Source organism: Gobio gobio (genome assembly GCF_949357685.1).
Source record: "Gobio gobio genome assembly, chromosome: 3".
In the NCBI taxonomy this organism is placed as follows: Eukaryota; Metazoa; Chordata; class Actinopteri; order Cypriniformes; family Gobionidae; genus Gobio; species Gobio gobio.
Window position 1 is genome coordinate 57,284,688 of NC_137099.1, and position 27,762 is coordinate 57,312,449.

At 39.0% G+C, this 27,762-nt stretch overlaps 3 protein-coding genes across 3 annotated transcripts; 2 read left to right on the plus strand and 1 right to left on the minus strand.

Moving 5' to 3' along the window:
* Window positions 1-236: 236 nt before the first annotated feature.
* gprc5bb (G protein-coupled receptor, class C, group 5, member Bb) lies at window positions 237-13,224 on the plus strand. Its single transcript, XM_079812808.1, has 4 exons — window positions 237-877; window positions 7,014-8,072; window positions 10,769-10,875; window positions 10,968-13,224. Exons 2-4 carry the CDS (start codon window positions 7,016-7,018, stop codon window positions 11,010-11,012), a joined length of 1,209 nt encoding a protein of 402 aa, XP_079668934.1. The 5' UTR covers window positions 237-877; window positions 7,014-7,015; the 3' UTR covers window positions 11,013-13,224.
* A 66-nt stretch (window positions 13,225-13,290) lies between these two features.
* Window positions 13,291-19,432, plus strand: knop1 (lysine-rich nucleolar protein 1). The gene is made up of 5 exons (XM_079812805.1): window positions 13,291-13,425; window positions 15,068-16,152; window positions 17,469-17,528; window positions 17,615-17,668; window positions 17,751-19,432. The coding sequence occupies exons 2-5, from the start codon at window positions 15,175-15,177 to the stop codon at window positions 18,054-18,056; spliced, it is 1,398 nt and encodes a 465-aa protein (XP_079668931.1). The 5' UTR covers window positions 13,291-13,425; window positions 15,068-15,174; the 3' UTR covers window positions 18,057-19,432.
* On the minus strand, window positions 19,408-27,545 carry exosc1 (exosome component 1). The gene is made up of 8 exons (XM_079812818.1): window positions 27,509-27,545; window positions 25,991-26,106; window positions 24,635-24,709; window positions 23,350-23,438; window positions 22,942-22,975; window positions 22,813-22,863; window positions 22,652-22,736; window positions 19,408-20,605 (listed from the first exon to the last, which is right to left on the minus strand). The coding sequence occupies exons 1-8, from the start codon at window positions 27,534-27,536 to the stop codon at window positions 20,499-20,501; spliced, it is 585 nt and encodes a 194-aa protein (XP_079668944.1). The 5' UTR covers window positions 27,537-27,545; the 3' UTR covers window positions 19,408-20,498.
* Window positions 27,546-27,762: the final 217 nt, after the last annotated feature.

Here is a 27,762-nt window from a genome sequence, read left to right on the forward strand (position 1 = left end):
GTGTGTGTGTGTGTGTGTGTGTGTGTGTGTGTGTGTGTGTGTGTGTGTGTGTGTGTGTGAGAAAGGCCTCAAGCTTATTCACTGTGATAACTGGTTAAATATTCAAACTAGAATAATAACACCTACACATAATGAAGGGAGAGGAGACGTTTCTAATACTCTGATGGCTCACTGCACCACTGGACGGGATTATCTGAAGGCTACTTAAAGAGACACGATCACACACACACACACACACTACAGTACTGTACACGTATGACCTGAAGCGCTGGGATCTTTATTACATAAGACTCCCTCAAGTCACTGCACGTGGACACACACCTGGCCGTGTAAGTGGACAGTCAGCTGTCGGTGACAGAAAGAGGTCTAATCGGAGATCTTTAGGCCAGAAGTTTGAGCGTTTGGATCATCATGACAGTGTGTGAGCAAGAGAAGAGTTTTGCTGTGGTTTATTTATAGGCTCTGCATCAACAGCAGTGACAATGCTGCGAATGAAGCCCTTCAGAGAGAGAGACGCATGTGACAAGTGAGGATGGACTACAGCGGTCCGGCGCGCTCTATATTCACTCAGACGTGAATCACACTCTCTCCTGCGCGCAGCAACAGCAAGAGGAGCCTCAAGAAGAGCCTGGGAGAAAGAAGAAGAGCGATAAAGAAAGAAGGATGCTCTCTTACAGGTGTAGTGTGTAGGTGTGAAACTGTCTGCCGCACGATTTCAGGATTCAATGTCAGCGCACCAGAGTGTGTTTTTCAGGATTATTCCCACAACACGATAAGAAGAGATTTGGCTTGTGGGAATGCGTGTAGAAGCGCTCCAGCACTAATAAATCGACTAGTGCTTCAAGGCTTTATCTAAAATACAATCTGAACTGGTCTGGTGAGTAACACCCATCGTGTCTGTCAGTGGTTTATATAACTGTTTTGTCTGCAGATTTATTCTTAGTTCCTCGTGATTTTGCTGTGTTTAAGTATCTCCTATACATTTGATCCTAAAGTTGTATATGTTTTTGAGGATGTGTGTGTGTGTGTGTGTGTGTTTCTGGCTATATAAATTGCGTGCAGCTCCATCTAGGCCAGCCCACGCGCGCCTCTGGTTGCCATAGCAACTGTCGGGGTTTAAAAGGGGTAGAGGATGTGAGACAAAGTGGAAGCTCATCTTTACACTCGGCTTTTACAACTCAGCTGCAGAGGATGGGCAAATGCATCTGCAAAATTTAGTAGCCCAACCGTTATTTAACCAGGTAAAAGGACTAACAGGGACAAGAGTGGCCTTGCAGACAATGAGATAAAAATAAATATGGGCTCGACTTGTATTCCTGTGAAAAACAAACCATCACAAAGTGAATTTGTTGACAGAAAAATAAATAAGCCAGAGTTAAGGCCTGTTCACACCAGGACGATTTTCGCGCACGTTTATCGCAGACGTTTAACGGCTCGTGACTAAACAAAGGGTGCCAATGTGAGTGTGCACACCGACATGCAAAACGGCAGGCGTAAAAGCGTCATTTAAAAAAAACGCCTCGGGTTCGTTTTTTTATTTTGGCGCGGCGCATTAAAAACTGGCCGACCAATGAGCTCAGCGCTTTTGTTCACGTGCCTGGAGCTGCTGAAGTGACAGTAAACACCACTTGGTGGCGCTCAAGCACAAAATCGGTCTTGCCGAGCACACATTGATACGACGAAGAAGTAGTAAGTAGACAAAGAAGAAGATGAGCTGCTAATGCTTCCTGCCAGTTAGCAAAAAGTGTGAATGGTTTTGGCCATAGACATAATATATCTATGGTTTTGGCAAGCATGTAAATACTGTCTCTCTTCTTCTTCTGTGTGACAAGCGAGTGTCAGAAGCGTAAAGGGCCGCAGCGCCACCTTGTGTACCGGGAGCGCCATCTACTGAATTTGCACGTTCACTCTGCGCATTGCCAGTGAAAATCGCTTGGGTGTGAACACTCAAGATGCGCCGAAAAATGCTGGCGATAAGCACACACGATATTCGTCCCGGTGTGTACAGGCCTTTAAACCTCAGATGGATTTATGAATAACCAGTGTGAGTTCTTCTTGCACATTAAGTGTGGTATTAAAATTACATTCTTGTTCTCCATCATGTTCTTTTTACTTGAATTTAAAGGAACAAGCCACTTTTTTGACAATAGGCTCATTTTCCAGCTCCCCTAGAGTTAAACAGTAGAGTTTCACCGTTTTCGACCCCATTCAGCCGATCTCCGGATCTGGCGGTAGCACTTTTAGCATAGCTTAGCATAGATCATTGAATCTGATTAGACCGTTAGCATCAAGAGTTTCAATATTTTTCCTATTTAAAACTTGACTCTTCTGTTGTTACATCGTGTACTAAGACCGACGGAAAATGAAAAGTTGTGATTTTCTATAACTGATATGGCCAGGAACTATTCTCTCATTCCTGCGTAATAATCAGGAACTTTGAGCCGTCCAATGAGTGCAGCGGTGCAATGATATTACACAGCGCCTGAAAATAGGCTAACTTTCGTCAACATAACCAACGTGACAACCTGCTCACACAGAGAGCACTGGGGACTATTTTCAGGTGCTGTGTAATATCATTGCGCCACTGCACTCATGGGACGGCTCAAAGTTCCTTGATTATTACGCAGGAATGAGAGAATAGTTCTAGAAAATCACAACTTTTCATTTTCCGTCGGTCTTAGTACACAATATAACTACAGAAGAGCAAACCTCTACAATGCGAGTAAAACACTCGCATATGCTAGTAAATCGTCACTCTGGACGATTAAATAATATCTATCATTAGCCATTGGCTAATAAATTCTCAAATTTTACTCGCCAGTGTGTGTGTGTTAGATGCTAAGAATAAGTTTAGCATAAATATATTTTTACTCGCTGAACACACTGAATGAGCGCTCTAGAGTTTTGCTCTCGTCAAGTGATCTATACGATTTCAAATCAGCTCATCTGACGTACCGTGAACTCTAGTGTGAAGAACTCCGTCACTTTGCTGAGCGCGTTTCTCACACACACATGAGAGAGAGAGAGAGTCTTAAATACCACGCAAAATCGACGCACTACATGTTAACAATATTCTTTGTTGTATTTTCCTTCATTCATGTATTTTCCGAGTTCATTTGGAATTATTCAGCTTTTAAGAACAAGCAGAAGATATGCCGTTTTTTTCCGGTAGTGGGCGGAACTAATGCGCAAACGGCAATCTCATTGGCTGGCGCTCATCTTTTCCTGTCCCTGTTTTGATTTCAGCAAACCAGTTTGAGCGAATGCTGTCAACGTGATTAATATTCATGAACCCAGCAGCTCATCAATCAGTGCGTTGTATATTGTTATTAGTAGTAGAATTAGTAGTAGTATTATTATTATCTTTTAAAAATATAATATAATTAATATTATCTATTTTTTTACAGAAACACCAACAATATCTTAAGCACCACCACCAGTCCAAAGTTCAGTTAAATTACAAATATGCATTCATACATGGTTACCAACAGTTTTAGTTCTAATTACTAAAGTTATATCATTAAATAGTGGTCATTAAATAGTGGTCATTTTTTGAGCGAGATGCTAACGGGCTAATCAGATTCAATGATCTATGCTACCACCAGACCCGGAGATCGGCTAAATGAAGTCGAAAACAGTAAAACTCAACTGTTTAACTTTTGGGGAGCAGGAAAATGAGCCTATTTTCAAAAAAAAAGTGTGCAAAAATCCTAGTAAAGAATTACCCAATCCAATAACCGATGGAAATTAAAGAGAATTGAATAATGTAATCATTTGCAGTACACTTCAATATTGTTTTACATTTATATTCAGTGACTCGGTTGTTTTATGCTCTATAGTGCCGTTTTATTTGTTTGAATTAATGCATAATTCGCAAATGCTTTACGCAATAGTTCACTGCCACAAGGAAGTGTAGTTTTGTTTTCAAATTTTTTAATTTTTTGTGATTGTTTTTTCTTCCCTATTGTGACGTATATCCGAGTGAAACAGCTTCACAAACAAGAACAAATGTAGGTGGGGCTTGATTTTGCCCCTGTGGAATTGACTGGATGGTTGTGGTTTGCTATTGGTGGATCTCATGAGTGACGGGTTGCCCCGCCCTCACGACAGTAAACACATCATCAGAGGCCAGTTTACACATGGTATTAAGAAGCCTTTTGGTTGATCGGATCACAAGTGGTGGACGACACTAAATACAGGTGTTAACGGGGTCTAAAACATTTTGAGTTTGTCCACTTTCAATCACGTACAGAGGTAGTGAAGACACATTCGACCGGAATTGCTTTCATAGTGCAAACGCTCATGTGGTCGAATGTGTTCAAACAGACACAAAAGACTCCGCCTACTCACCTAATTAGTAAACATTAGGGGCTCTAGAGCTAGCCAGACGCAATTTAAACTTTGTCGGCTGAAGATCCAAGTTTGGTTTGAAGATGAAAAACGTCCCAAGCTCAATGTTCTCTCACCATTCCTGATGTCTAAGTCAAGTCAAGTCAAGTCAACTTTATTTATATAGCGCTTTTAACCATGTAGATTGTTTCAAAGCAGCTTTACAGAGTTAAACAGGAAAATAATGCAGCATAATTTTATTCAGCTGTATAGCCATTCTGGAAAAAACGCTGATGTCATCAGTTCATTTCAATTATCATACAGTGACAGTGTGGGCTTTAGATCAATAATTAGATCAGTAATTTAGTTTAAATGGTTAATATAGTTTATTATTTAGATTTATTTCGATGTTTAGTTGAAAAATGTAGTGTCCCCAACTGAGCACGCCAAGCCAGAGGCAACAGTGGCAAGGAAACCAAAACCCCATTAGGTGACCTAATGGAGAAAAATAAACCTTGGGAGAAACCAGGCTCAGTCGGGGTGCCAGTTCTCCTCTGGCCAATTAACAAACAGCGTATTATTATTATTATTATTATTCTGGCAGCTTTACAGCTCAGAGGTCATAATAGATCAGAATATTCGAGGGACCGGGGGCAACACGCAGGAGACGGGTTTATTGAGGATGACATATCGATTTAAGTATTATTTAATTGTAATATTCGAACAATCTGAGTCAACACGCCGGAGACGGGTTTATTGAGATGCCGTGTCGATGAGGCAGTTTCAGGGGGAGTCTAATCACGGTCTCTGCAGACACTTCGGGGTCCTGTGTTGGTCTTCTCTGAGCGCAGGTCCACCATCTGAACTGGATACGGCCCGGATCCGGCTGACTGCAGTAAACCTCGGGATAAAACAGAGAGACTATCATTAGCGTAGATGCCATTCTTCTGATGATGTAACGAGTACATCAGGTGTTATGGGAAGTGTTCCCGGTTCCGGCTGACCTAGTTAATGCAGCCTAACAATCATTTCATTGAAAAAGTGTTTTATGTGTATGCCACAGTAAAGAGATGTGTTTTTAGTCTAGATTTAAACTGACAGAGTGTGTCTGCTTCCCGAACAATGTTAGGAAGACTGTTCCAGAGTTTCGGAGCTAAGTAGGAAAAGGATCGACCGCCTGCAGTTGATTTGGATATTCTAGGTATTATCAACTGGCCAGAATTTTGAGACCGCAGTAGACGTGATGGAGTATAATATGTTAAGAGCTCGCTCAAGTATTGGGGAGCTAAACCATTTAGTGCTTTGTAAGTAATAAGTAAGATTTTAAAATGTATGCGATGTTTAATAGGCAGCCAGTGCAGTGTTGACAGAACTGGGCTAATATGGTCATACTTCCTGGTTCTAGTAAGAACTCGAGCTGCTGCGTTTTGGACCAGCTGGAGTTTATCTATTAAGCGAGCAGGGCAACCACCCAATAGAGCATTACAATAATCTAACCTTGAGGTCATGAACACATGAACTAACTGTTCAGCATTTTGCATTGAGAGCATGTGCCGTAATTTTGATATATTTTTAAGATGGTAGAAAGCAGTTTTACAGATGCTAGAAACGTGGCTTTCAAACGAAAGATTGGTATTGGTCTAACACACACTCACAGCGTTCGGCTGGTCATGCGTCTATCAGAGCAGAAACTAAAGCTGATGCTCCGTGTGTTTTGCCATCGTCTTTCGTGTTCATGTGTAAATTGATGGTAATTTAACATTAAAATACAAGAGAAAGCTTTCACAAATAATTAACCAAGCTAATAAGATTACTTGGCACAAACAACAGCCTCTTCAGGGCTTGTTTGACTGTTTTATGGAAAAAAACAGCAATTGCGATTTTTAAAGATCATACTCATCCGCTTCATTCTACCTTTGAATTGCTTCCATCCGGACGTAGACTAAAAATTCTTCTGGCCAGAAGGAATGTGTATAAAAAATCGTTTGTCCCAATGGCAGTGATTATTTTAAATCGCAGTTTTTTAAAGTAGTATAGTATTTCTTACTCTGAAACAATGTAAAATTGTTTAATTTTATTTTTTGTATTTGTTTTGTAAATGTGTGATGTGATTTTGTGTAGTAGTGTGAATTTGTATATGTCACCAGTGTCAAAGATAAATTTCTGTTCTGTGACAAACAGAATGGACAATAAAGTTCAATTCAATTCTTCAATTGCGTGAGCTTATTTTGTCTATTAGATCGAAAGATCTGAAAAAACACATACATTTACCCGCCCATAGAATCGAAGAAATCAGGACAGAAGTGGTTAAAAGTGGACAAAAGAGACGGATTAAAACACCAGGTGTGAACGGGAATGTGTCTCCCTCGTCTACTTTGGATCCGATCGACCAAAACACATCTTAATACCAGCTGTAAACAAGGCCAGAGAAAAGAAGAGATGTCGCTGCAAGAGGAAGGGGAAGTTATTTTGACTAAAGATTACAAGGGAATATAAATAAAATAAATAAATAATGGGCGCAGATAACTCATTTAAAATAAATACTGCAACAAAAATTTTGCATTTTGATTTCATTGTTACTTTGATGTTGTGGTTCATCTCAGAGCAGTTGCTGTCTTTTTTTTAAATCCTTTCCCAGTAAATGAATGGAATAAATAGATCCAGCTGTGCTCTTTCTCTTACAGCCATGGCTCTAAGGCCCACCCTCATCATCATTCTCTCTCTGATTGGCTGCTGCGCTCTCGAGGACCCGGCCCCGCCCCCTCCTCATGGGTGTGGCGCTACAGTGGACCCGCCCTACAGAGTTCTGTGCGACCTGGAGTCCGTGTGGGGCGTGGTGCTGGAGGCCATAGCGTGCGGCGGTACCATATCGGCTTTGATTCTGACCGTCATTCTTTTAGCCAAGCTGAAAACGGTAACGGAACCAGAGAAGCGGTGTGGCGTTGGTCCCCTCCTCCTCCTATTGGCCGGAACGGTTGGTCTCTTCAGCCTATCGCTGGTGTTCTTGGTGGGGCGTGGCGAGGTGCTCTGCATGGTGCGCCGTGGCCTGTGGGGGGCGCTGTTTGCGGTGTGTTTCTCGTGTCTGCTGATGCAGGGAGTGCGGCTGAAGAAGCTGGCCGGAGGGAGGCGGAGCCCAGCAGGGAGTTCTCTCGCCGGATTGGCTGTTGCACTGACCGTGGTCCAAGCCATCATCGCTGGAGAGTGGCTGCTGCTTACGGTGGTCCGTGAGGGACATCCAGCCTGCGATTACCTGCCTTTAGACTTTGTGTTGGTGTGTGGCTATGCGCTAGTGTTGCTGCTGGCTGCCACGGTGTTGTCGCTGGCCGTCGTGTTGTGCGGAGGAAGCAACAGAGAGGAGTCGAGCAGGAAGAGGATGAAGTGGAGGTGTAACGGCGTCTGGCTTTTTCTCTCATGTCTCTCCTCGCTTCTCCTCTGGGTCGCCTGGCTCGGTCTCTATCTCTACGGCAACGCTGGCATCATGACCGTGGCGAAGGATTGGGATGAGCCGGCATTAGCGGTTGCCTTGGTGACTGAGGGTTGGATACTGTTGTTATTTCACGCTATCCCAGAAACGCACCTGTGTTTGCGTCCGTCCAGTCAGAGGAACACAGACTCCGGGCAGAACTACTACGACACCCCTCAGCCCCCAGCGGCACAAAGTTACCATGACGACGAGCGGCCAACCAATCCCAGAGCTCCGTTCACAGAGAGTCAGGCGTACACTGTGGAGGAGCACAGCGCAGGTGGGTCGATTTTAACAGCGTTCTGGGAAGGTTAGATTATGGTTATAAATGAACTAAATAAGCATTAGAGAGCATTCTGTATAGGTTCTTTTTAGGTTTGCACAAAAACATTCCTGCAACGTTCTGGGAAGGTTAGTTTATGGTTATAAAAAAATGAAAAAATAACCTTTAGAGAACGTTCTGTATAGGTTCTCTTTAGGTTTGCACAAAAACATTCCTGCAACGTTCTGGGAAGGTTAGTTTATGGTTATAAAAAAATGAAAAAATAACCTTTAGAGAACGTTCTGTATAGGTTCTCTTTAGGTTTGCATAAAAACATTCCTGCAACGTTCTGGGAAGGTTAGTTTATGGTTATAAAAAAACTAAAAAAATAACCATTAGAGAACGTTCTGTATACGTTCTCTTTAGGTTTGCACAAAAACATTCCTGCAACGTTCTGGGAAGGTTAGTTTATGGTTATAAAAAAATGAAAAAATAACCTTTAGAGAACGTTCTGTGTAGGTTGTTTTTAGGTTTGCACAAAAACATTCCTGCAACGTTCTGGGAAGGTTAGTTTATGGTTATAAATGAACTAAATAAGCATTAGAGAGCATTCTGTATAGGTTCTTTTTAGGTTTGCACAAAAACATTCCTGCAACGTTCTGGGAAGGTTAGTTTATGGTTATAAAAAAATGAAAAAATAACCTTTAGAGAACGTTCTGTATAGGTTCTCTTTAGGTTTGCATAAAAACATTCCTGCAACGTTCTGGGAAGGTTAGTTTATGGTTATAAAAAAACTAAAAAAATAACCATTAGAGAACGTTCTGTATACGTTCTTTTTAGGTTTGCACAAAAACATTCCTCCAACGTTCTGGGAAGGTTAGTTTATGGTTATAAATGAACTAAATAAGCATTAGAGAGCATTCTGTATAGGTTCTTTTTAGGTTTGCACAAAAACATTCATGCAACGTTCTGGGAAGGTTAGTTTATGGTTATAAAAAAATGAAAAAATAACCTTTAGAGAACGTTCTGTATAGGTTCTCTTTTGGTTTGCACAAAAACATTACTGCAAAGTTCTGGGAAGGTTAGTTTATGGTTATAAAAAATAACCTTTAGAGAACGTTCTGTATAGGTTATCTTTAGGTTGGTAGAAAACATTCCTGCAACGTTCTGGGAAGGTTAGTTTATGGTTATAAAAAAATGAAAAAATAACCTTCAGAGAACGTTTTGTATAGGTTCTCTTCAGGTTTGCACAAAAACATTCCTGCAACGTTCTGGGAAGGTTAGTTTATGGTTATAAAAAATGAAAAAAATTACCTTCAGAGAACGTTTTGTATAGGTTCTCTTTAGGTTTGCACAAAAACATTCCTGCAACGTTCTGGGAAGGTTAGTTTATGGTTATAAAAAACTAAAAATAACCTTTAGAGAATGTTCTGTATAGGTTCTCTTTAGGTTTGCATAGAAACATTCCTGCAACGTTCTGGGAAGGTTAGTTTATGGTTATAAAAAAACTAAAAAATAACCATTAGAGAAAATGTTCTGTATAGGTTCTCTTTAGGTTTGCATAAAAACATTCCTGCAACGTTCTTGGAAAGTTAGTTTATGGTTATAAAAAACAAAAAAAATAACCATTAGAGAACGTTCTGTATACGTTCTTTCTACGTTTGCACAAAAACATTCCTGCAACGTTCTGGGAAGGTTAGTTTATGGTTATAAAAAAATGAAAAAATAACCTTCAGAGAACGTTCTGTATAGGTTCTCTTTAGGTTTGCACAAAAACATTCCTGCAACGTTCTTGGAAGGTTAGTTTATGGTTATAAAAAAATGAAAAAATAACCTTCAGATAACGTTCTGTATAGGTTCTCTTTAGGTTTGCATAGAAACATTCCTGCAACATTCTGGGAATGTTAGTTTATGGTTATAAAAAAACAAAAAAATAACATTTAGAGAACGTTCTGTATATGTTCTCTTTAGGTTGGTAGAAAACATTCCTGCAACGTTCTGGGAATGTTAGTGTATGGTTATAATACAACTAAAAATAACCATTAGAGAACATTCTGTATAGGTTCTCTTTAGGTTGGTAGAAAACATTCCTGCAACGTTCTGGGAATGTTAGTTTATGGTTATAATACAACTAAAAAATAACATTTAGAGAACGTTCTGTATAGGTTCTCTTTAGGTTTGCACAAAAACATTCCTGCAACGTTCTAGGAAGGTTAGTTTATGGTTATAATACAACTAAAAATAACCATTAGAGAACATTCTGTATAGGTTCTCTTTAGGTTGGTAGAAAACATTCCTGCAACGTTCTAGGAAGGTTAGTGTATGGTTATAATACAACTAAAAAATAACATTTAGAGAACATTCTGTATAGGTTCTCTTTAGGTTTGTACAAAAACATTCCTGCAACGTTCAGTTTATGGTAACAAAAAAATAACCTACAGAGAATGTTTCTAGAACGTTATTATTTGGTTCTCAAAAAAATAACCAAATGGCAAATTTGGCAACCGTATGGGAACGTTAGGGGAATGTTTGTTTTCTGGGGAGAAACATGCAAAACTTCTAAACCTGTTCAATGTGTTTAGATAATTAATATTTTTTCTTTCAGCTTTATTCTGTATGGCCAGATTATTGTTATTATATACAGATTTCCTATTATTTTTTAACTTCCCTTTGTTTTACTATATTATATGTAATATATATTGTGGTTTTGGCAGTTCTGCAGGCGGGAGGTTATCATAACGGATTGATCCGGCCCGCCATGCCCTTCCGGAGTCACGTTTACCAGCCCACTGAGATGACACTGCTCATGAACGCAGGACCGGTGAGTAACAATACTACACATGAACAATGCTGAAAGAGTCTCAGTCTCACACACACACACACACACGATTCACCTCATGCTCTGTGTTCCAGATCCCAACCGCGCCTCCAAACTTCACAGGGAGGCATCTGTGGTGAGAGCGCTTCCCATGGCAATAATGTCCTCTTCTACTTCGGGTGGCTTCACAGGGTCAAAAGGCACTTTATTAAGGTTCCATGGTAATCATTTGAGAATGCTCCTCTAATAAAATGACATAAAGCTGATTCAATTTAACGGGCATTTTCAACATGGGAGCAGGCTAATTTTGCACATTATCTCTTTTTTTAAGTGCTTAATACAAAATAGATATCACTCTGATGATGTCTGTTTAGATTAAATTAATCGGACAAATCATGAGCTGATGATGACCTGTCAGAATTTACATAAACAGAGATGTGTGAATGAGAAAGCAGAGGAGGTGTGTAAAGTCCACACGAAACGCCGTTCACAAGCCCATTTTACTTCAATAATGTGACACATTTCTGAAGGTAAGAGAGTCATTGTTTATATGAATAAATGATTTGAATCATTGTGAAGTGATTGGCTGTTTAAAAGTGTCACTATATGACAAGTGATTGGACAGCCCAGCTAAAAGATATGTTCCAAGAACGTTTTGCTAACGTTCCCATTAAGTTATAAAAGCGTTATTTCTGATTGTTCGCTGAACGTTTAAAGCATCCAGTTCAAGACGAATTTCTTGGTTATATGAAGGGAATATTACATTTCATAATTCCGAATATTTTTTTGAATATTCTCCAATATAGCATCCAAAAAACATTAGGCAAACTAAAACGTTTCAGAAAAGGTTTCATGAACGATGTACAAATAATGTTTTTGTGCTAATGTTTTGAGAACATTATTAAAGACCAGATAACACTGAATGACATTGTGTGCAACAGCTGGGTTGTGGAAGGAAAAAATTAATTATAAACCATAGGAAAATTTATTTTAAACGACAACTTAGAAACCTTTAAAGACAGACCTACTGTGAGCTGCAAGGTTATTAATCGATGGTATTTGTTTCTGCCCTCATTATTTCAGCTTATTTTTTAAATCATTGTGTTTAACTGCGGAAATCCTGGTGAAAAACTACATTACCCATAATGCAGTACTAAAATTCCACCAATCAGAGTTTAAACAAGCTCCGCCCACTCCCATGAAGCACTGCAAATTAAGTAATCAAATCTCCCTGCGCTCTCAAAATACTTAAAAATTTGTATGCATATTTTGCAAAAACTTTAAAAATTTTGTTTTTATATACGTTCAACATTTGTAAATGAGAAGTTGTGTAGCCCATTTCTATTGTTTTTAATTCAATTATGCTTCAAGAGATTGTAGTTCTTTCCCTCACCAAAGCCCAAAGTACACGGTCTTGTATTTTTGTCCGATTTGTACTATTTTTGCTTCAAATGAAAGTTTGCAGTGTTGTGATTCACCTCGTAGATGATTGGCTTGGTTCACGGCTTAGCCAATAATGAATAAACAAAGACTTTTTTTTAAATCCCAGTGGTAGAAATTAATGGAAAAAATACTTCCAGAACCAGCGGGCGATGGAAAATGGGGCGGGCGCTGTTGCACTAGAAGAATGCTTGTTCGTAACTTTGGGAGAACGTTGCCAGAACGTTACTTGTTAGCTAGGGGGGATTTGTGATGTCAGTCAAAAAGGCACTTTATTTCAGAGGCCCGTTTACAAAGAATAACATGCACAGATTAATTATTCAAAATGTAACCAAAAGTGTGTATTAAGGAAGTAAATAGGGTTTTGATTTCATGTTGACTTTAAAGAAAGATTGTGTGAGAGAGAATGAAAAACTGATTATATCATTAATTTCTAGCCTTAGCAATTTTTCTGCCTGCATTCCACTGTAAATAATCAAAACTCTGAAATTTATTAAAAATGTATTTAATTTCCTTAAACTGTTTTGTATAAATTGTCCAAATGTTAAACCTTTTTAAACATGTGATCTCTACGTTTGTTTTGATATCACATCGGCGTTTGGTGTTTTTCCCCCCAAACTTTGCACGCTTGATTGCCAGTCTTCATGATGCAGTTGATGCTATACATCTATACATTTTACGCCGTGTTTGATCTTGTAAGGCAATACTGTGTTTTTTGGAGTAATGAATGTGTATGAATGCTGCAGTCTCACAGAATGAGACACTTTCAACAGGGTCGGTGGAAAAGCCTGAATTCGCTCTTTATTTTGCTCGTAATGTTCAGATCTATCGCACAGAATGGTTGTATTTTTCCCTATATTTGATGTCTCTATATTTGAAATAAATTATAATAAACATTCCTACCGTGTTTTCAAAATCGACTCCTGTCACTTTTTGCAAACCGCGCCGTGCGCATGCGCACACTGGCCGCCTTCTGTTGTTTAAAAATGGCGGTTGCCAAAACATGAAGCATTTTCTAGCGGATGCTTTCGGTCACTGTTACCAAGGAAGTGGACGAGCGATTTCTTCCGGATTAAGAGTCGAAAGGAAAGCTTTCCCACGTGTGCCGAATGTGTAAGTAATAAAACATACATGTAACTCGAATAATACAGTGCCATTATTAAAATTAACCTGCGTTCATAGAAGCGATCGCTGCACATATGTGTATCATATAGCCTAAGTGCGTGTTAACGATACAAGTTGTTTGAACAATACATTATAATTAGATGCATGTGTATCTTACATATTAAAATAATTAACCCTGTTGTCATGGCACTCACACGTTAAGCCAAAGTGTCATTGTTATGTTTTTACTTCTCGACACAATCAGCCTAGTGAAAAATACGATTCACGCTAAATACTCAACTCTCATAAATAGTTTATTTCTTATAACTTATGAATATACATTTCAATGTGACATATAACGTTATGGGCCATTCTACAACATCGGTTAAAGGTTGTTGTTGTAAAAGTGTCGGAAACATCTTGGAGGAAAAAATGTCTTTATCCACACATTTTGTATGTATGTGCAGTTGATTCTCATATATTGTATTTTCAGAAAGCTTTGGAATATTTTCCTCTCCCCAAATTTGTCACTACTGAAACACAATAATAAATATAATATAATAAGTAGATTGATATTAAGATGTATATATATATCTGCCTTTTAAATATATTTTTTGCTATTTTATTAAAACAAGTTTTCACAAGTAGGCCTAAATCAATAACAATTGTAATTTTAACAATATTCCAAGTGTCATTTATGAGATTTGTTATATTTTGAATCCAATCTTTGTAAAAAGTTATAAAGTTAATCATACTAATTTCATAGGTAAGGGTTGAATTGTTTGAATATACATTGAATCAAACATCCACATGGATGGAGGACCCAAGGTTTCCCAGTAGAACATTGCCCAAAGCATCACTGCCTCCGCCGGCTCGCCTTCTTCCCATAGTGCACCTGGTGCCATGTGTTCCCCAGGTAAGACACACACACCCGGCCATCCACGAGATGTAAAAGAAACCGTGATTCCTCAGACCAGGCCGCCTTCTTCCATTGCTCCGTGGTCCAGTTCTGATGCTCACGTGCCACTGTTGGTGCTTTCGGCGGAGGTCGGGGGTCAGCATGGGCACCCCGACTGGTCTGCGGCTGTGCCGCCTCACACACAACAAACTGAGATGCTCTGTGTATTCTGACACCTTTCTATCAGAACCAGCATTAACTTCTTGAGCAGTTTGAGCTCCAGTAGCTCGTCTGTTTGATCGGCCTTCGCTCCACACGTGCATCAATGAGCCTCGGCCGCCCATGAGCCTGTCGCCGGTTCTCCACTGTTCCTCCTTGAGCACTTTTGATAGAGACTGACCACTGCAGACCGGGAACAGCCCACAAGAGCTGCAGTTCTGGAGATGCTCTGACCCAGTCGTCTAGCCGTCACAATCTGGCCCTTGTCAAACTCACTCAAATCCTTACGCTTGTCCATTTTTCCTGCTTTTAACACATTAACTCTGAGGACAAAATGTTCACTTGCTGCCTAATATATCCCACCCACTAACAGGTGCTGTGATGAAGAGAACATCAGTTATTCACTTCACCTGTCAGTGGTCTTAATGTTATGCCTGATCGAGATTATATATATATATATATATGTGTGTATGTGAATGTGTTTTGACTGTCTGAAATAATGTTGTGTTTTTCCTGTGTTTGCATGGTGATCAGAGAAAAACAAACCAACAAAAAGCAACTCAAGGATGCAAAAAGCAAGAAGAACAAAGAGAAGTTGTTTTTGAGAAGTTGACTGACGGTGTAATTTAACTCAGGGGAGCATGGCAGTTGATGGGGCGACCAAAGAGAAGAAGAAAAAGAAGAAAATAAAGGTGAAGGAGGAAGAAGCGAACAGAGTCGTTCAGGATGCAGGAAACACAAATGTGATGCAGTGCCATGATGTGTCCGTCCAGACTGGGGTGAAAACAGAACCGCCGGACGTAAACACCAGAGACGGAGAGAATGAGGAGAAAAAGAAGAAGAAGAAGAAAAAAAAAGTAAAAGAGGAGGTGGAAGCAAACATCCCCGTGACGGCATGTCACGATGTGTCCGTCCAGACTAGCGTCAAAGCCGAGCGCTCAGAAAGCAACATCAGTGATGCTCCTGAGAAGACCATAAAGAAGAAAAAGAGGAAGACGAAGGAGGAGCCAGAACCGCTGCGGGAGGAAGAGGAGGGAGAGCGTTTAGCGTCCAAGAAAAAGAAAGCCAAGAAAAAAGGATATGAAGATGAGGTGGAAGGTATTCAAAATAAAAAGACGAAAAAGGAGGTGGAGGTCAAAGAAGAAGAGGTTGATTTAGAGACGGTGAAAAAGACAAAGAAGAGGAGAAAAAAAGATCTAGAGCTAAACACAGAATTGGAGGATGGAGAGAAGAAAAGAAAAAAGAAAGAAGCAGACGAATGCATAGTGGAAGAGCAAAAGGTGAAAAAGAAGAAGAAGAAGAAACCTTCGGCAAAAGAAGAGCCGGATGACTTCATCAGCGAGAAGCCGGAGAAGAAGAGCAAAAAGCAGAGGAAGAACTTGGAATGTGTGGATGAGGGTGAGAGTCGTCCTCACGCGAACGGAGGACACGTCAGCTCGCCGGAGAAGAAGAAGAAGAAGAAGAAAGACAAGGTGGAGGCTGATGTCGTCGTCGAGAAGATGGAGGAGGAACCGGCGGGGAAGAAGGGCAGGAAAGAAGAACGAGACAAGACGCCGGAAAAAGCTCAAAAGAAAAAAATTAAAGAAGAGCGCCGTGAAGCGCTGAAGGAGAGTAAAGCGGTGAGTTTTATTCAGAACTGAGGCTCGTGATTGGCTGCTGATAATGTGACATCACTGCCATGATAGCTACGTTTATTCTGTGGATTTTTGACTTTTACAAGATCATATCAGTGTTATTTTAATATTATTTATGTACTAATATAGTATTTATAATTTTTTTCTATTTTCTGTGTTAATTTTAGTTTTAGTTTTTTTTTGTAATTTTTTTGTGTCTATAATTTAAAAATGTCAGTATAGTTTTTGTTTAAAAAATCAGTTTTAGTTATTTTAGTACATCAAGGTCAACTAAAATAAAATTGAGAGATGTTGCCTCGGCAAATAGCTGAAATAAAATAAAAAAATTAAGTAATTATTAAATTTTTCAGGTATTCTTTTAGGTTTATTTCAAGTAACAAATTTTTTTTTATTATGCTTTTAGTTACAGTTTTACTTTTAGTTATTACTTTTAGTATTATTTATATACTAATATAGTATATACATATTTGAATAAGCTTATATTTTTATATTTTTAATTTTAATATTTGTAGTAATTTAAGTGCTTTTGTCCTTTTAGTTTTTTTGTAAATATTGATATTTATCTTTAATTTATTACTTAAACTTATTTCAATTTAACTTTTTAGCTTTTCATTTTTATTTACGCTTAATTTATTTTTAATACCTTTTTTATTTTTTTTATCATTTTTAATAAATATTTTTAATAATTTTAGTTAACAATAACAACACTGCTTCATATTAGGGTAAATATTCAGGTCAAAATCTAATTAATAACCAGATTTATTTGCACTATGGTATTTTGTTCTATGGCAATTATTAAAATTAATATTTATTTATTAATTATATATATATATATATATATATATATATATATATATATATATATATATATATATATATATATATATAATATTAGTACATTACTATATTTAGGGTAATACAAATACTACAATGTTAAATATTTAAATATATCTATTTTGCATATTACAATAATGAAAGTGAGATTCACAAAAAAATCACTGCCCTATGAATAAGCTCCTTTCTTATTTTATGCAGCGTATAGTGTCATATCTTGTTTTGTAGCGCATGATCTGGACATTTTGAGGTTTCGTGAGATTCGCCCAGTCGTGTGTGTTGCACCTCGTTTCCTAGTGTTCTTCTGCTCCATGAAGAGTCATTTAATATCCCACTGTGGGAAGCAGGAATTGACCTCATGTCTGATAAAGAAAGTGTACAGTTGTCATCCGAGTTGAAAAAAACGGCTAGTAGTTTTATTTGACATTAAAAGTTCATCACACATTTATTTCTCCATCTGCACTCAGAAGGATATCGTGTTCCTGTCGGCCAAGCCTGGAAATCAGGATGAAGTTTCAATAGATCAGGTGAAGCACCAGATGATCAGTCATGTTTTACATCTACCACAGACATCTCATGTCGAGTCATGATAAAGCTCTCTCTTGTTCCCCAGGCGCGCCGTCTCGCTCTACAGAAGGACATTGACAAGGAATCCCAGCCGAAGCCGGTCAGTTGCTTTAGATTTTGGTCCGATTGCGATCAGTATTAATGTGAACGGATGTGAATCTGAATTGTTGATCTGTTTGTAGACTCTGGGCCAGTGGGAGACGGCGCAGTTCGAGAGCCCTGACAGACAAGCCAAGTTCCTGCGCTTGATGGGCGGCTTTAAGAAGAGCAGCCAGCCAGTCGCGGGATCCTCCGGATCGGCCAGTAAGGCACTGGGGAAAGAAGGCCAACAGACTTTGCAGCAAGGCCTTCTGGGAGAGTTTGAGCGCGCTCAGAGCCGCCATATGGACTTCAACAGTAAAGGAGCCGGATTGGGGTTCGCAGCGCCGTCCAATAAGAAGTTTACGATCAATGTTAATGCAAGGAACTCGGTGCGATTCGACGACTGAACGTGAGCGCTGTGTCATCATTCACTCAGCCTCGCGTCATTTACAAACCCATGTGCTGCTGTGTTTCAGGAATCTGCCAAGCTCCAAACAGGGCACACAAAACAACACACGATATATGGTTGGCATCTTATGGAAGCTTGATTTCGCTGTGGACGAGTTTACATCTCTCAAATCTTAATTTTTTCTCAGAATTGCATGATACAAAGTAGCAATTGCGAGTTATAAAGTCAGAATTGTGAGATAAAAAGGAATTTCCTCAGAATTGGACTTTATAACTGGAAAAAAAGAGTTTATATCCCGCCGTTCTGACTTTATAACTTGCCATTGCGACTTTGTCACACTTTTCTGAGAAAAAAAGTCAGAATTACGAGTTGTAAACACAATTATCTTTTACATTTTGTATATTCTGTGGCGGAATCAAGCTTCCATATGACAGGATTGTGAGTAAATGATGACAAAATGTTCATTTCTAGCTTCATTTAATGAATCCAAAGGGGTTCATGAAAACTGATGTGTTTTTGGAGCAGAAGACCACTGAATCACTGACCACAAAAGTATTTGATGGATTGGAATTATTTTTTTTTTTTGGTCCTAAGAGATGTACTCAGGTGAAATATCAGGAGACAGATTTGAGTTTATCATGGATTTTCCCATGAAAATTATCCTAAAAGAGAAGGACAACAGGAAAGGCTGAATAAAGACACTGGATTAGAGCTGTCATGTGAGGGTTATCATTATTGATATTGCATTAGTGATGTTTTTTAGACTTATAAATGGTGTTTATTACACCGCTTTTGTCATTTCGCTTACATTGCATATATATTTATATATATATATGTAATGCAAGATTTTAAAGTTTGGGGTCTTTTTAAGATTTCATGTTCACCAAGGCTGCATTTATTTGATTAAAAATACAGTAAAATCTGTTAAAATTGTGAAATTTACAATTTAAGAGAATCGTTTACTGTGTGAATATATTGTAAGATATACTCCTGTGATCAAAGCTGCATTTTCAGCATCATTACTCCAGTCTTCATTGTCACATGATCCTTCAGAAATCATTCTGATATGGTTATTTTTAAGTGATGCTTCATATTTGTGTGGAAACAGTTGTTTTTTCAGGATTATTTGATGACTATAAAGTTTAAAAGAACAGCATTTTTAAAATATAACAGTATAACCGTCTTTACTGTCACTTTTGATCCCGTTAAATCACAAATTAAATCGTACTGACCTCGAACTTTTAAAAAGTAGTGTTTCTATCACTTCTTTCATTCCTGGGATTCAAACTCACAATCCTTCTGAGTCTCGAGTCCAACAACAAAGAAACATCCAGGCGGAGCCGAGCTCGTGTTGTTAAAACACTTTATTTTTGTCTCTCGTAAACACTTGACCTCTCAAAACAGTTACAGACTAAAGGACAGAACAAGGAAAAGGAATCAGAAAAGACATTTCCAGATACTCTAAATAAAAGCAGCGAGAGGTAAAGGTAAATTCATCTCCGGGTGACTTTTTTTGTGGTTCATGTGCCTTTAAAAAAGATTTAGAAAACATTGCCGTCAAATGTTATTGCTCTATAAACTTCAAACCCCCAGTTCTCTACTGTAGGTTTTGGAGCTCCATTTTTACAACTTTTAATCAAATGGTCTGGATGAGACGAAGCATATTCTGGATTTCTGTTCACATTCACCTCAGCATGCAACAGATCTGACCCATTACAAACTCAACACTAACATTTAAACCTCGGCGACTCGGTTTAATAAAGATATGAGTGAATCTCACAGGAATGTCAAAGTCCACCCACAATTAAAAAGGAAAACATATACACACAAATATAGTATGTTTACAATATTTGTTGTACTATCTTCAATCAACGCTGATGTGAAATGAGAATTATTTTTGAGAATAAAATGACTTACAAAAATAAAGCAAAACTTTGCATTACAGTAGTGAGAAATTAAGGCTAAACATGCTTTATTGTCAAGAAAATCCAATGAATTGCAACACAAAATATATATAAATCTCTGTTGGTTTGTACAAAATATGATTTCTTATGTTCTTTCCTTTTGATTTTGCACTGAAATGTGACCCAATAACATTCTGTTTTCCTTAAGCTTCACCCAATTGTTCTTCCAACTCAATATTTAACGAAGCTCTCAACATTATTCAGGGTCATAATAAGACATTCCCGCTCATGTTTCAGAGCTTTTATCACAATCACAGGCGTGTCAGAACACATGGAGCGTCATGAATGCCAGAATACTGCTTAGTAATGCAACTACACTATTCATGCGTGCGCTCGGCTGTCGTGGGGAATGTGACGGGAGATACGGATCCACACCTAGAATTCCAAACATACATGGAGAGTTTGGGCAGAGGAGGGGCGTGTCTTTGAAGCTGTGTGTTCCAGTGGGTGTGGTCAAAGGGCGCGGCGGGCGTGGCTCAGGCCTGCAGGTACTCCGGCTGTACCCGCGCGACCTTGCGAAACTCTTTGGCGTGCGTGCGGGGACACTGCATCTCGCACCAGCTGATGGGCACCATCTGAGCCCCTGCGGGAAGAGATTTCAGACGGCATGAGTAGGGCTGTAACGATTTGACAAAAAAAAAAAAACCTTGATTAATTGAACATTTTACCTCGATTACGATTAATGAACGATTATTTTGCTTTTGCTTCTTTTTGCCTCGTAAGGTTGAGTAATTTTCTGATAAGGTTTTTACTGTAAATATTTTCTACTATTAAAAGGTGGATTTTTGTTTTTTTCTAATGAAAAAGTGCATTTCTTTGTGATTTTAAAACACTTGAAGGAAACGGTTTACTTTCAGCAGTTATTGTCTATGGGGCAGATTTCTGCTTGTTGTACATCAGATACAGATACATTAAAGGGTTAGTTCACCCAAAAATGAAAATTCTGTCATTAATTACTTACCCTCATGTCGTTTGACACCCGTCAGACCTCAGTTCATCTTCAGAACACAAATGAAGATATTTTTGTTGAAAGCTGATGCTGAGAAAGGCTTCAGATAGGCCTCCATTGGCATTCAGTACATTGACACTTCCAAGATCCATGAAAGGCACTTAAAACGTCGTTACAAAGTCCATCTCACCACAGTGACGCAACAATAATTTTACGATGCGAGACAATAGTTTTTGTGCGTAAAAAAAAATCAAAATAACACCTTTATCCAACTTGTTCTCGACTTCCGTGTGTGCCTCCACGACGCATGCGCGAGAATATGACGTAGCGCCGGCGTTTGGGAATCCATGAAATGCACACTTAAGCCCCATTTTGAGCACTACGCCGAGACCTAAAGCACGATCAATGTAGAATTCAACAGCTTAGACACGCGCGTCTTCCTCTGCTCGTAAACAAATCCCTTCTGGGTCATGTGTCCGAACACCGGATCTGCGTCATATTCTCGCGCATGCGTCGTGGAGGCACACACGGAAGACAAGAACAAGTTGGATAAAGGCGTTATTTTGATTTTTGCGCTCAAAAACTATTGTCGTCGCATCGTAAAATTATTGTAGAGTCACTGTGGTGAGATGGACTTTGTAACGACGTTTTAAGTGCCTTTTATGGGTCTTGGAAGTGTCAATGTACTGAATGCCAATGGAGGCCTATCTGAAGCCTTTCTCAGCATCAGCTTTACACTAAAATATCTTCATCTGTGTTCTGAAGATGAACGGAGGTCTTACGGGTGTCCAACGACATGAGGGTGAGTAATTAATGACAGAATTTTCATTTTTGGGTGAACTAACCCTTTAACACAGTAGGCCTACATTACATTCATCTGAATGCATCAATGAGAGAGTGATTGTGTGTGTGTGAATTACTCATTACCATCTCTATTCATTATGAAGCTGTGGTTTGTACTTACTTCAAAGGTATTAAAATATATGCTATAACGGTTGAGTTTCTAGGCTACTTTAGTGACTTTACTTTAGTCACAGGACAGCGTTGACACTGCGTTTCTGCGCTGCTTTGCGCGCGATCTTCACGTGATGTGCGAGCTTCTGTCTGAGTGTTCGTTTGTCACAATATATCAGGCATTAGTTCAACATAATACACATCTGATGGTCGAAACTCGCTTTAATGTTCAAACTGGCAGGGCTTAAAACATTCAAATGACAAAGCTTTGTGAGGACGCAGTTGAGGACGCGCGCGCGCGCGTTTAAATATTGAAACTGACACGCCTTTAAATGCATTTACTTGACAAACTTTATGAGCACGAAAGTGAAAGCGATCTGGGTTCGGGGCTTGCGCGCGCCGTCTGTGTGTGTGTGTCGGTGGCAGCGCGTATAGGCTATAAGAACGGTGATTAACTGACCTGTATATAAACTGTGTAAAACATGCAGTTACTATAGTGATTCTGGGCATCTATAAACACAGATAACTGCTCCTGCATCTCTGTGTGCCTGCAAACTGCACTTGATGTGACAGAAATAACCGAGATGGTAAAAATACGTTGGTTAGAGGTTCTGAATGTCGGTTTCGGTTATTTTTCGATTAATCGTACAGCCCTAGGCATGAGTGACACGAGCGAGGGCACTTTATTAAAGCGTGCCAAAGCGTTTTATTAAAAACGGAGCTCACCCGCCTCGCTGTGGGCCACGACCACGCCCAGCTCGTTCTCCGCCGTGGTCAGCAGGTAGTTCGACTGCACGTCGCCCAAAGAGATCTGACAGCCGAGGTCAAGGGTCACGAGCAACATTCAGGATAAAAGAGTTTCACTTGTTATATAGAATAAAGGATACCACTTTTGCGAGGACAATGTCGCCTGGCCGGAAGCTTTTGTACGTCTCCACCTGAAAATAAGAGCCGCAATTCAGCAACTCAATACGTGATGTGATATATTTAAAAACAGTAATTTACCATGAACTCACCTTATCTTTCTCTGTCGCTCTCACGTCTTCTCTTCTGGTGATATCAAACATGAATAGAGTTTAGCAGATGGGATGGATTTGTTTTACTTCTATTACTGGTAATAACACGAATGACACTTTAATGGGATGAGTTTCTTTGTTCTGCTGAACACAAAAGAAGATATTTTGAAGAATGTTTGTAACCAAGCAGATAGAGCAACCATTGACTACTATAGTATTTTTTCCCTACTAAGGTAGTCAATGGTTGCTCTATCTGCTTGGTTACAAACATTCTTCAAAATATCTTCTTTTGTGTTCAGCAGAACAAAGAAACTCATACAGGTTTGGCACAACTTGAGGGTGAGTAAATGATGACATGATTTTCATTTTTGGGTGAACTATCTTGATTGAAGTATGAAACATCTGTACCTGATAGTTCCTCTAAACCGGTCTTTCAGCGGCGTTGACCCCACATATAAGATGTGCACTTTAGCAAATCGAGGGTTGATACTCGTCACCTGAAAAGAGTGACAATCACATCCGATATACATTTTAATATAATACATCATGCAGAAAATAAAGAAAGAAAGAACAAATTTCTGACCAGTCCTCTTGCAATTTGAGGGGGTTTTTTTTACCTTTAAATCTCAAATAATAAACCGGAATTTTCATTGTTAAACACTCGCCTCGGTCGCCTTTGCTCAGTTGGGGACACTAAATATTCAACTATATTACTGATCAGCTCATTTCAATTATCATAAAGTCATAATTAAGAGATTTAAATGTCCTCATTATTAGATAAAGTGTCAAAAATATGATTTTAAATGTCCTCATTATTAGATAAAGTGTCAAAAATATAATTTTAAAAGTCATAATAGTGAGATAAAGTCAAAAATATGACATGCTAAGATAAAAAATAAACAAATATGACATGCTAAGTCATTGTGAAATGAAAAGTTTCAATTATGACTTGAAATTCTGAGGTAAAAATTCAAAATGTTGGATTTAAAGTCAAAATTATGACTTAAATCTAAATTATCCTAATTATGAGATAAAAGAATATATATAGCAAAGTATATCACGTTAAATTAATACAATTCAATTTAATTTAATATAATTATTTAGTTAAAAAATAAACAAAACATTTTAAAATGTCACAAAACTTTAACAAATTTACATGTGTACATAAAACTTGCCTAAAATTAAATATTGCACAAATATTAAAACAGTTTGTTTTGTATAAAAGCACCAAACCTAATCATGTCAAACAAACCTGAATCCATTTCTTTCTTCTGCTGAACACAAATATTCTGAAAAACGTCAACTAAACAGTTTTGGATCCCATTGACTTGTTTTTTTATCCATACACAGAAAGTCAGTGCCAAAACTGTTAAGGTTACATGTACTTACTATAGTAACAACAGTAAATTATGCATAATTACAAGTAACTAACCCTACACCATATCTTAGCTCTATAGTAAGTGCATATGTGACCATAGACCACAAAACCAGTCATAAGGGTCAATTTTTTTTTAAATTGAGATTTATACATCGTATGAAAGCTGAATAAATAAGCTTTCCAGTGATGTATGGTTTGTTAAGGATAGGACAATATGTGTCCGAGATAAAACTATTTGAAAATCTGGAATCTGAGGGTGCAAAAAAAAAAAAAAAACCCTGACATCCCTTGTCCTGTTTTGTACCGAACACTCACCTTACAGGTGACGATGGCACCGACGTCAGGCAAAAGTTGTGCTTCGGTCTCCCTGACGACTGAAATCACTGGGAGCTATAAAGACAGACGAGGTTGGAATAAAAGATCATGGTTACATTATGGAGAAGCATGGACATTTAAAGGTGCAGTGTGTGAATTTTAGCGACATCTAGTGGTGAGGTTGTCCACCGCTCACCCCTCCCTTTCGAAGTACAGAGAACCTACGGTGGCTGACAAAGGACAAAAATGTGGTCAGAGAAAGCAGAGAGTGACTAGCGCTCTGTAGAGAAGTTTGTCCGTTTAGGGCTACCGTAGAAACATGGCGGGGTAAAATGGCGACTTCTCTGTAAGGAGACCCGCGGTGTATGTAGATAGAAACGGCTCATTCTAAGGTAGTAAAAACATAACAGTTCATCATGTAAGGTCTTTATACTCCACTGAAAACATAGTTATGTATATTATATTGCATTTCTGTCCATAGATCCTCATAAACACTACACACTGCACCTTTAAAGGGTTAGTTCACCCAAAAATGAAAATTCTGTCATTAATTACTCACCCTCATGTCGTTCGACACCCGTCAGACCTCCGTTCATCTTCAGAACAGAAATGAAGATATTTTAGTGTAAATCTGATGGCTCTGAAAGGCCTCCATTGGCACAATGGCACGGTTCACTCTCAAGACCCTTAAAAGGCACTAAAGACGTCGTTACAAAGTCCATCTCACTACAGTGGGTCTAAAATAACTTTATAAATCGGCGACAATAGTTTTTGTGCGCAAAAAAACCCTAAATAACGACTTACATAGTGATGACGATTTCAAAACACGGCCTCATGAAGCTTCGAAGCGTTATGAATCACTGAGTCGAATCATGATTCGGATCGCGTATCAAACTGCTGAAATTTGGCGATTCAAACTGCTGAATCGACTCACTGATTCATAACGCTTCGAAGCTTCATGATGCCGTGTTTTGAAATCGTCATCACTATGTAAGTCGTTATTTAGGGTTTTTTTGCGCACAAAAACTATTGTCGCCGATTCATAGTTATTGTAGAACCACTGTAGTGAGATGGACTTTGTAACGACGTCTTTAGTGCCTTTTAAGGGTCTTGAGAGTGTAAAGTGCCATTGAGCCAATGGAGGCCTTTCAGAGCCATCAGATTTCAACTAAAATATCTTCATTTGTGTTCTGAAGATGAACGGAGGTCTGACGGGTGTCCAACGACATGAGGGTGAGGAATTTATGACAGAATTTTCATTTTTGGGTGAACTAAACCTTTAAGTTTTACAAATGAGTAAAATGATTGCATTCAAAGTCAAACCAAAATCTCCAAGAAAGCGACAGATGGACTGACCTCCTCGCCCTCGTTCTTTCTCAGCACGTATCCCGCGAGCGAAGAGAAGATGTACCCGTGCCGCAGATACGTGCCGGTGCCGGGGATACAGTCCTCTGTGCTGCAGAGCCTTTCACCTGCACGAAGGGCAGAAAACCACCATGAGACTTCACACCATGAACAGTAATGCACTTACAATGGAAGTCTATGGGGCAAAGATGAACGTAAAAAAATCTGTGCACTGCACATCATTATTTTTAACATGTATGTGCCCTCACAATCTAAACCACTTTCCCTCCCTCCCTCCCTCTTGCAGCGACATCTCTTCTCTGATGATGTGTTCACTGGCGTGAGGGCGGGGCTACCTGTCACTCACATGAGATCAACCAATAGCAAACCACCACCATCCAATCAAATCCACAGGGACAAAATCAAGCCCCACCTACATTTGTTCTTGTTTGTGAAGCAGTTTCACTCGGACATACCACATATGTAAGAAAAGACGATCGCAATCTCAGTTTCATGCCGACTTTACATTTTACATGTTAAAATGTGTCTAGTGTGAAAGAATCTGTTACCATGTGTAAATGTAATCCAATATTTCGCCCCGGCATCATCATATTATTGAGTAATTTCACACAATATGCGCAAGGATATCATAAAGGAATTGTTTAGCTTACATACTGGAACATGTGTTTTTATATACTGCAATATAAATAATTTATACGTTTACAAACTCGCTGGAATTCCGTCGGTAAACATCACCAGAAGTTCATCCGCTAAGAAAAGTAGTTCCACATCTAAAATGAGCTCACATCACACATAAAAACATAGTTTTGTACAGAAAAAATGTAATGCAAGTGCATTAACAAACATTTAAACTTCACATTTCTACTTCAAAACCCCTACAGTGAAGGAGGAGCCTAAATTATTTTCTGTCATAGATGCGATCCATAGGAAATTAATTTAAAACCGGATCTGATCGCTTTAGGACTTGAAGCGAATTAGCTTTTCTTGGGAACCCAGGTGATCAAAACAACCCGAGTCAAGCATTAGCCGTGAGTTCGTGTAGTTCATATGTATGCGTGTGTGTGTGTGTGTGTGTGTTGGTGTGTTTGAGGGCAGGTATGCATGACAGCAGCGCTCGCGCCCCAGGCGGTGGGCAGGGCTCGCCAAACGAGTCTCTAAACCCTGCAAACACATCCAGAACCACTCTTATTTACAGCATACCAACTAACATTATGCTCGCAATACAGTTATATCAACATCAACTGTTTATGACATATATTGACTGAAGCTGAACATACTTATGCGTTAATAGCGTCGTCACAGAGCAGCGCGTGCGGATGATTCAGCCCTATATCAATGCACGCTGGCTGCACTGCACGTGAGAGATCAAACTGCTCTTAACTTTTACTAACCACATCAAAATTCATAAAATGTCTGTATGTGTATAAGCCAAGCACAAATTGCCAGGCCATGATTACGCCGATAAACCCAAAAAGTAGAGCAAATAGCATAGAAATAACAGCGACCCACCTGGAACACACAGCTTCATGGGCGACATGTTTTCAAGAAGCGATAGTAGCGGTTCTGATTGGCTAATAGTCAGAGGGCAACTCGTGCTCTGATTGGCCACTTCATCGTGTGTGGTTCAAGTAAACCGCCATATTTGTTGTGGCGAATTTAAGCAGGTTTTTTTACGTTAACTAAACCAAATATTTAAGTCTATAACGTTTAAAAATATAAGATTATTATATATAGAAAGAGTACAGTTTCTAATTATTCGACAT

Excerpts from the sequence above, each read along its gene's own strand:
- knop1 (XM_079812805.1), top strand. The coding sequence starts at position 15,175 with ATGGCAGTTGATGGGGCGACCAAAGAGAAGAAGAAAAAGAAGAAAATA. Across the intron at positions 17,529-17,614 it reads ATGAAGTTTCAATAGATCAG|GCGCGCCGTCTCGCTCTACA; the intron begins GTGAAGCACCAG and ends CTTGTTCCCCAG. Across the intron at positions 17,669-17,750 it reads AGGAATCCCAGCCGAAGCCG|ACTCTGGGCCAGTGGGAGAC; the intron begins GTCAGTTGCTTT and ends ATCTGTTTGTAG.
- gprc5bb (XM_079812808.1), top strand. The coding sequence starts at position 7,016 with ATGGCTCTAAGGCCCACCCTCATCATCATTCTCTCTCTGATTGGCTGC. Across the intron at positions 8,073-10,768 it reads TGTGGAGGAGCACAGCGCAG|TTCTGCAGGCGGGAGGTTAT; the intron begins GTGGGTCGATTT and ends TGGTTTTGGCAG. Across the intron at positions 10,876-10,967 it reads TGCTCATGAACGCAGGACCG|ATCCCAACCGCGCCTCCAAA; the intron begins GTGAGTAACAAT and ends TCTGTGTTCCAG.
- exosc1 (XM_079812818.1), bottom strand. The coding sequence starts at position 27,536 with ATGTCGCCCATGAAGCTGTGTGTTCCAG. Across the intron at positions 24,710-25,990 it reads GAAAGAACGAGGGCGAGGAG|CTCCCAGTGATTTCAGTCGT; the intron begins GTCAGTCCATCT and ends CTGTCTTTATAG. Across the intron at positions 23,439-24,634 it reads GTGCCATCGTCACCTGTAAG|GTGACGAGTATCAACCCTCG; the intron begins GTGAGTGTTCGG and ends CACTCTTTTCAG.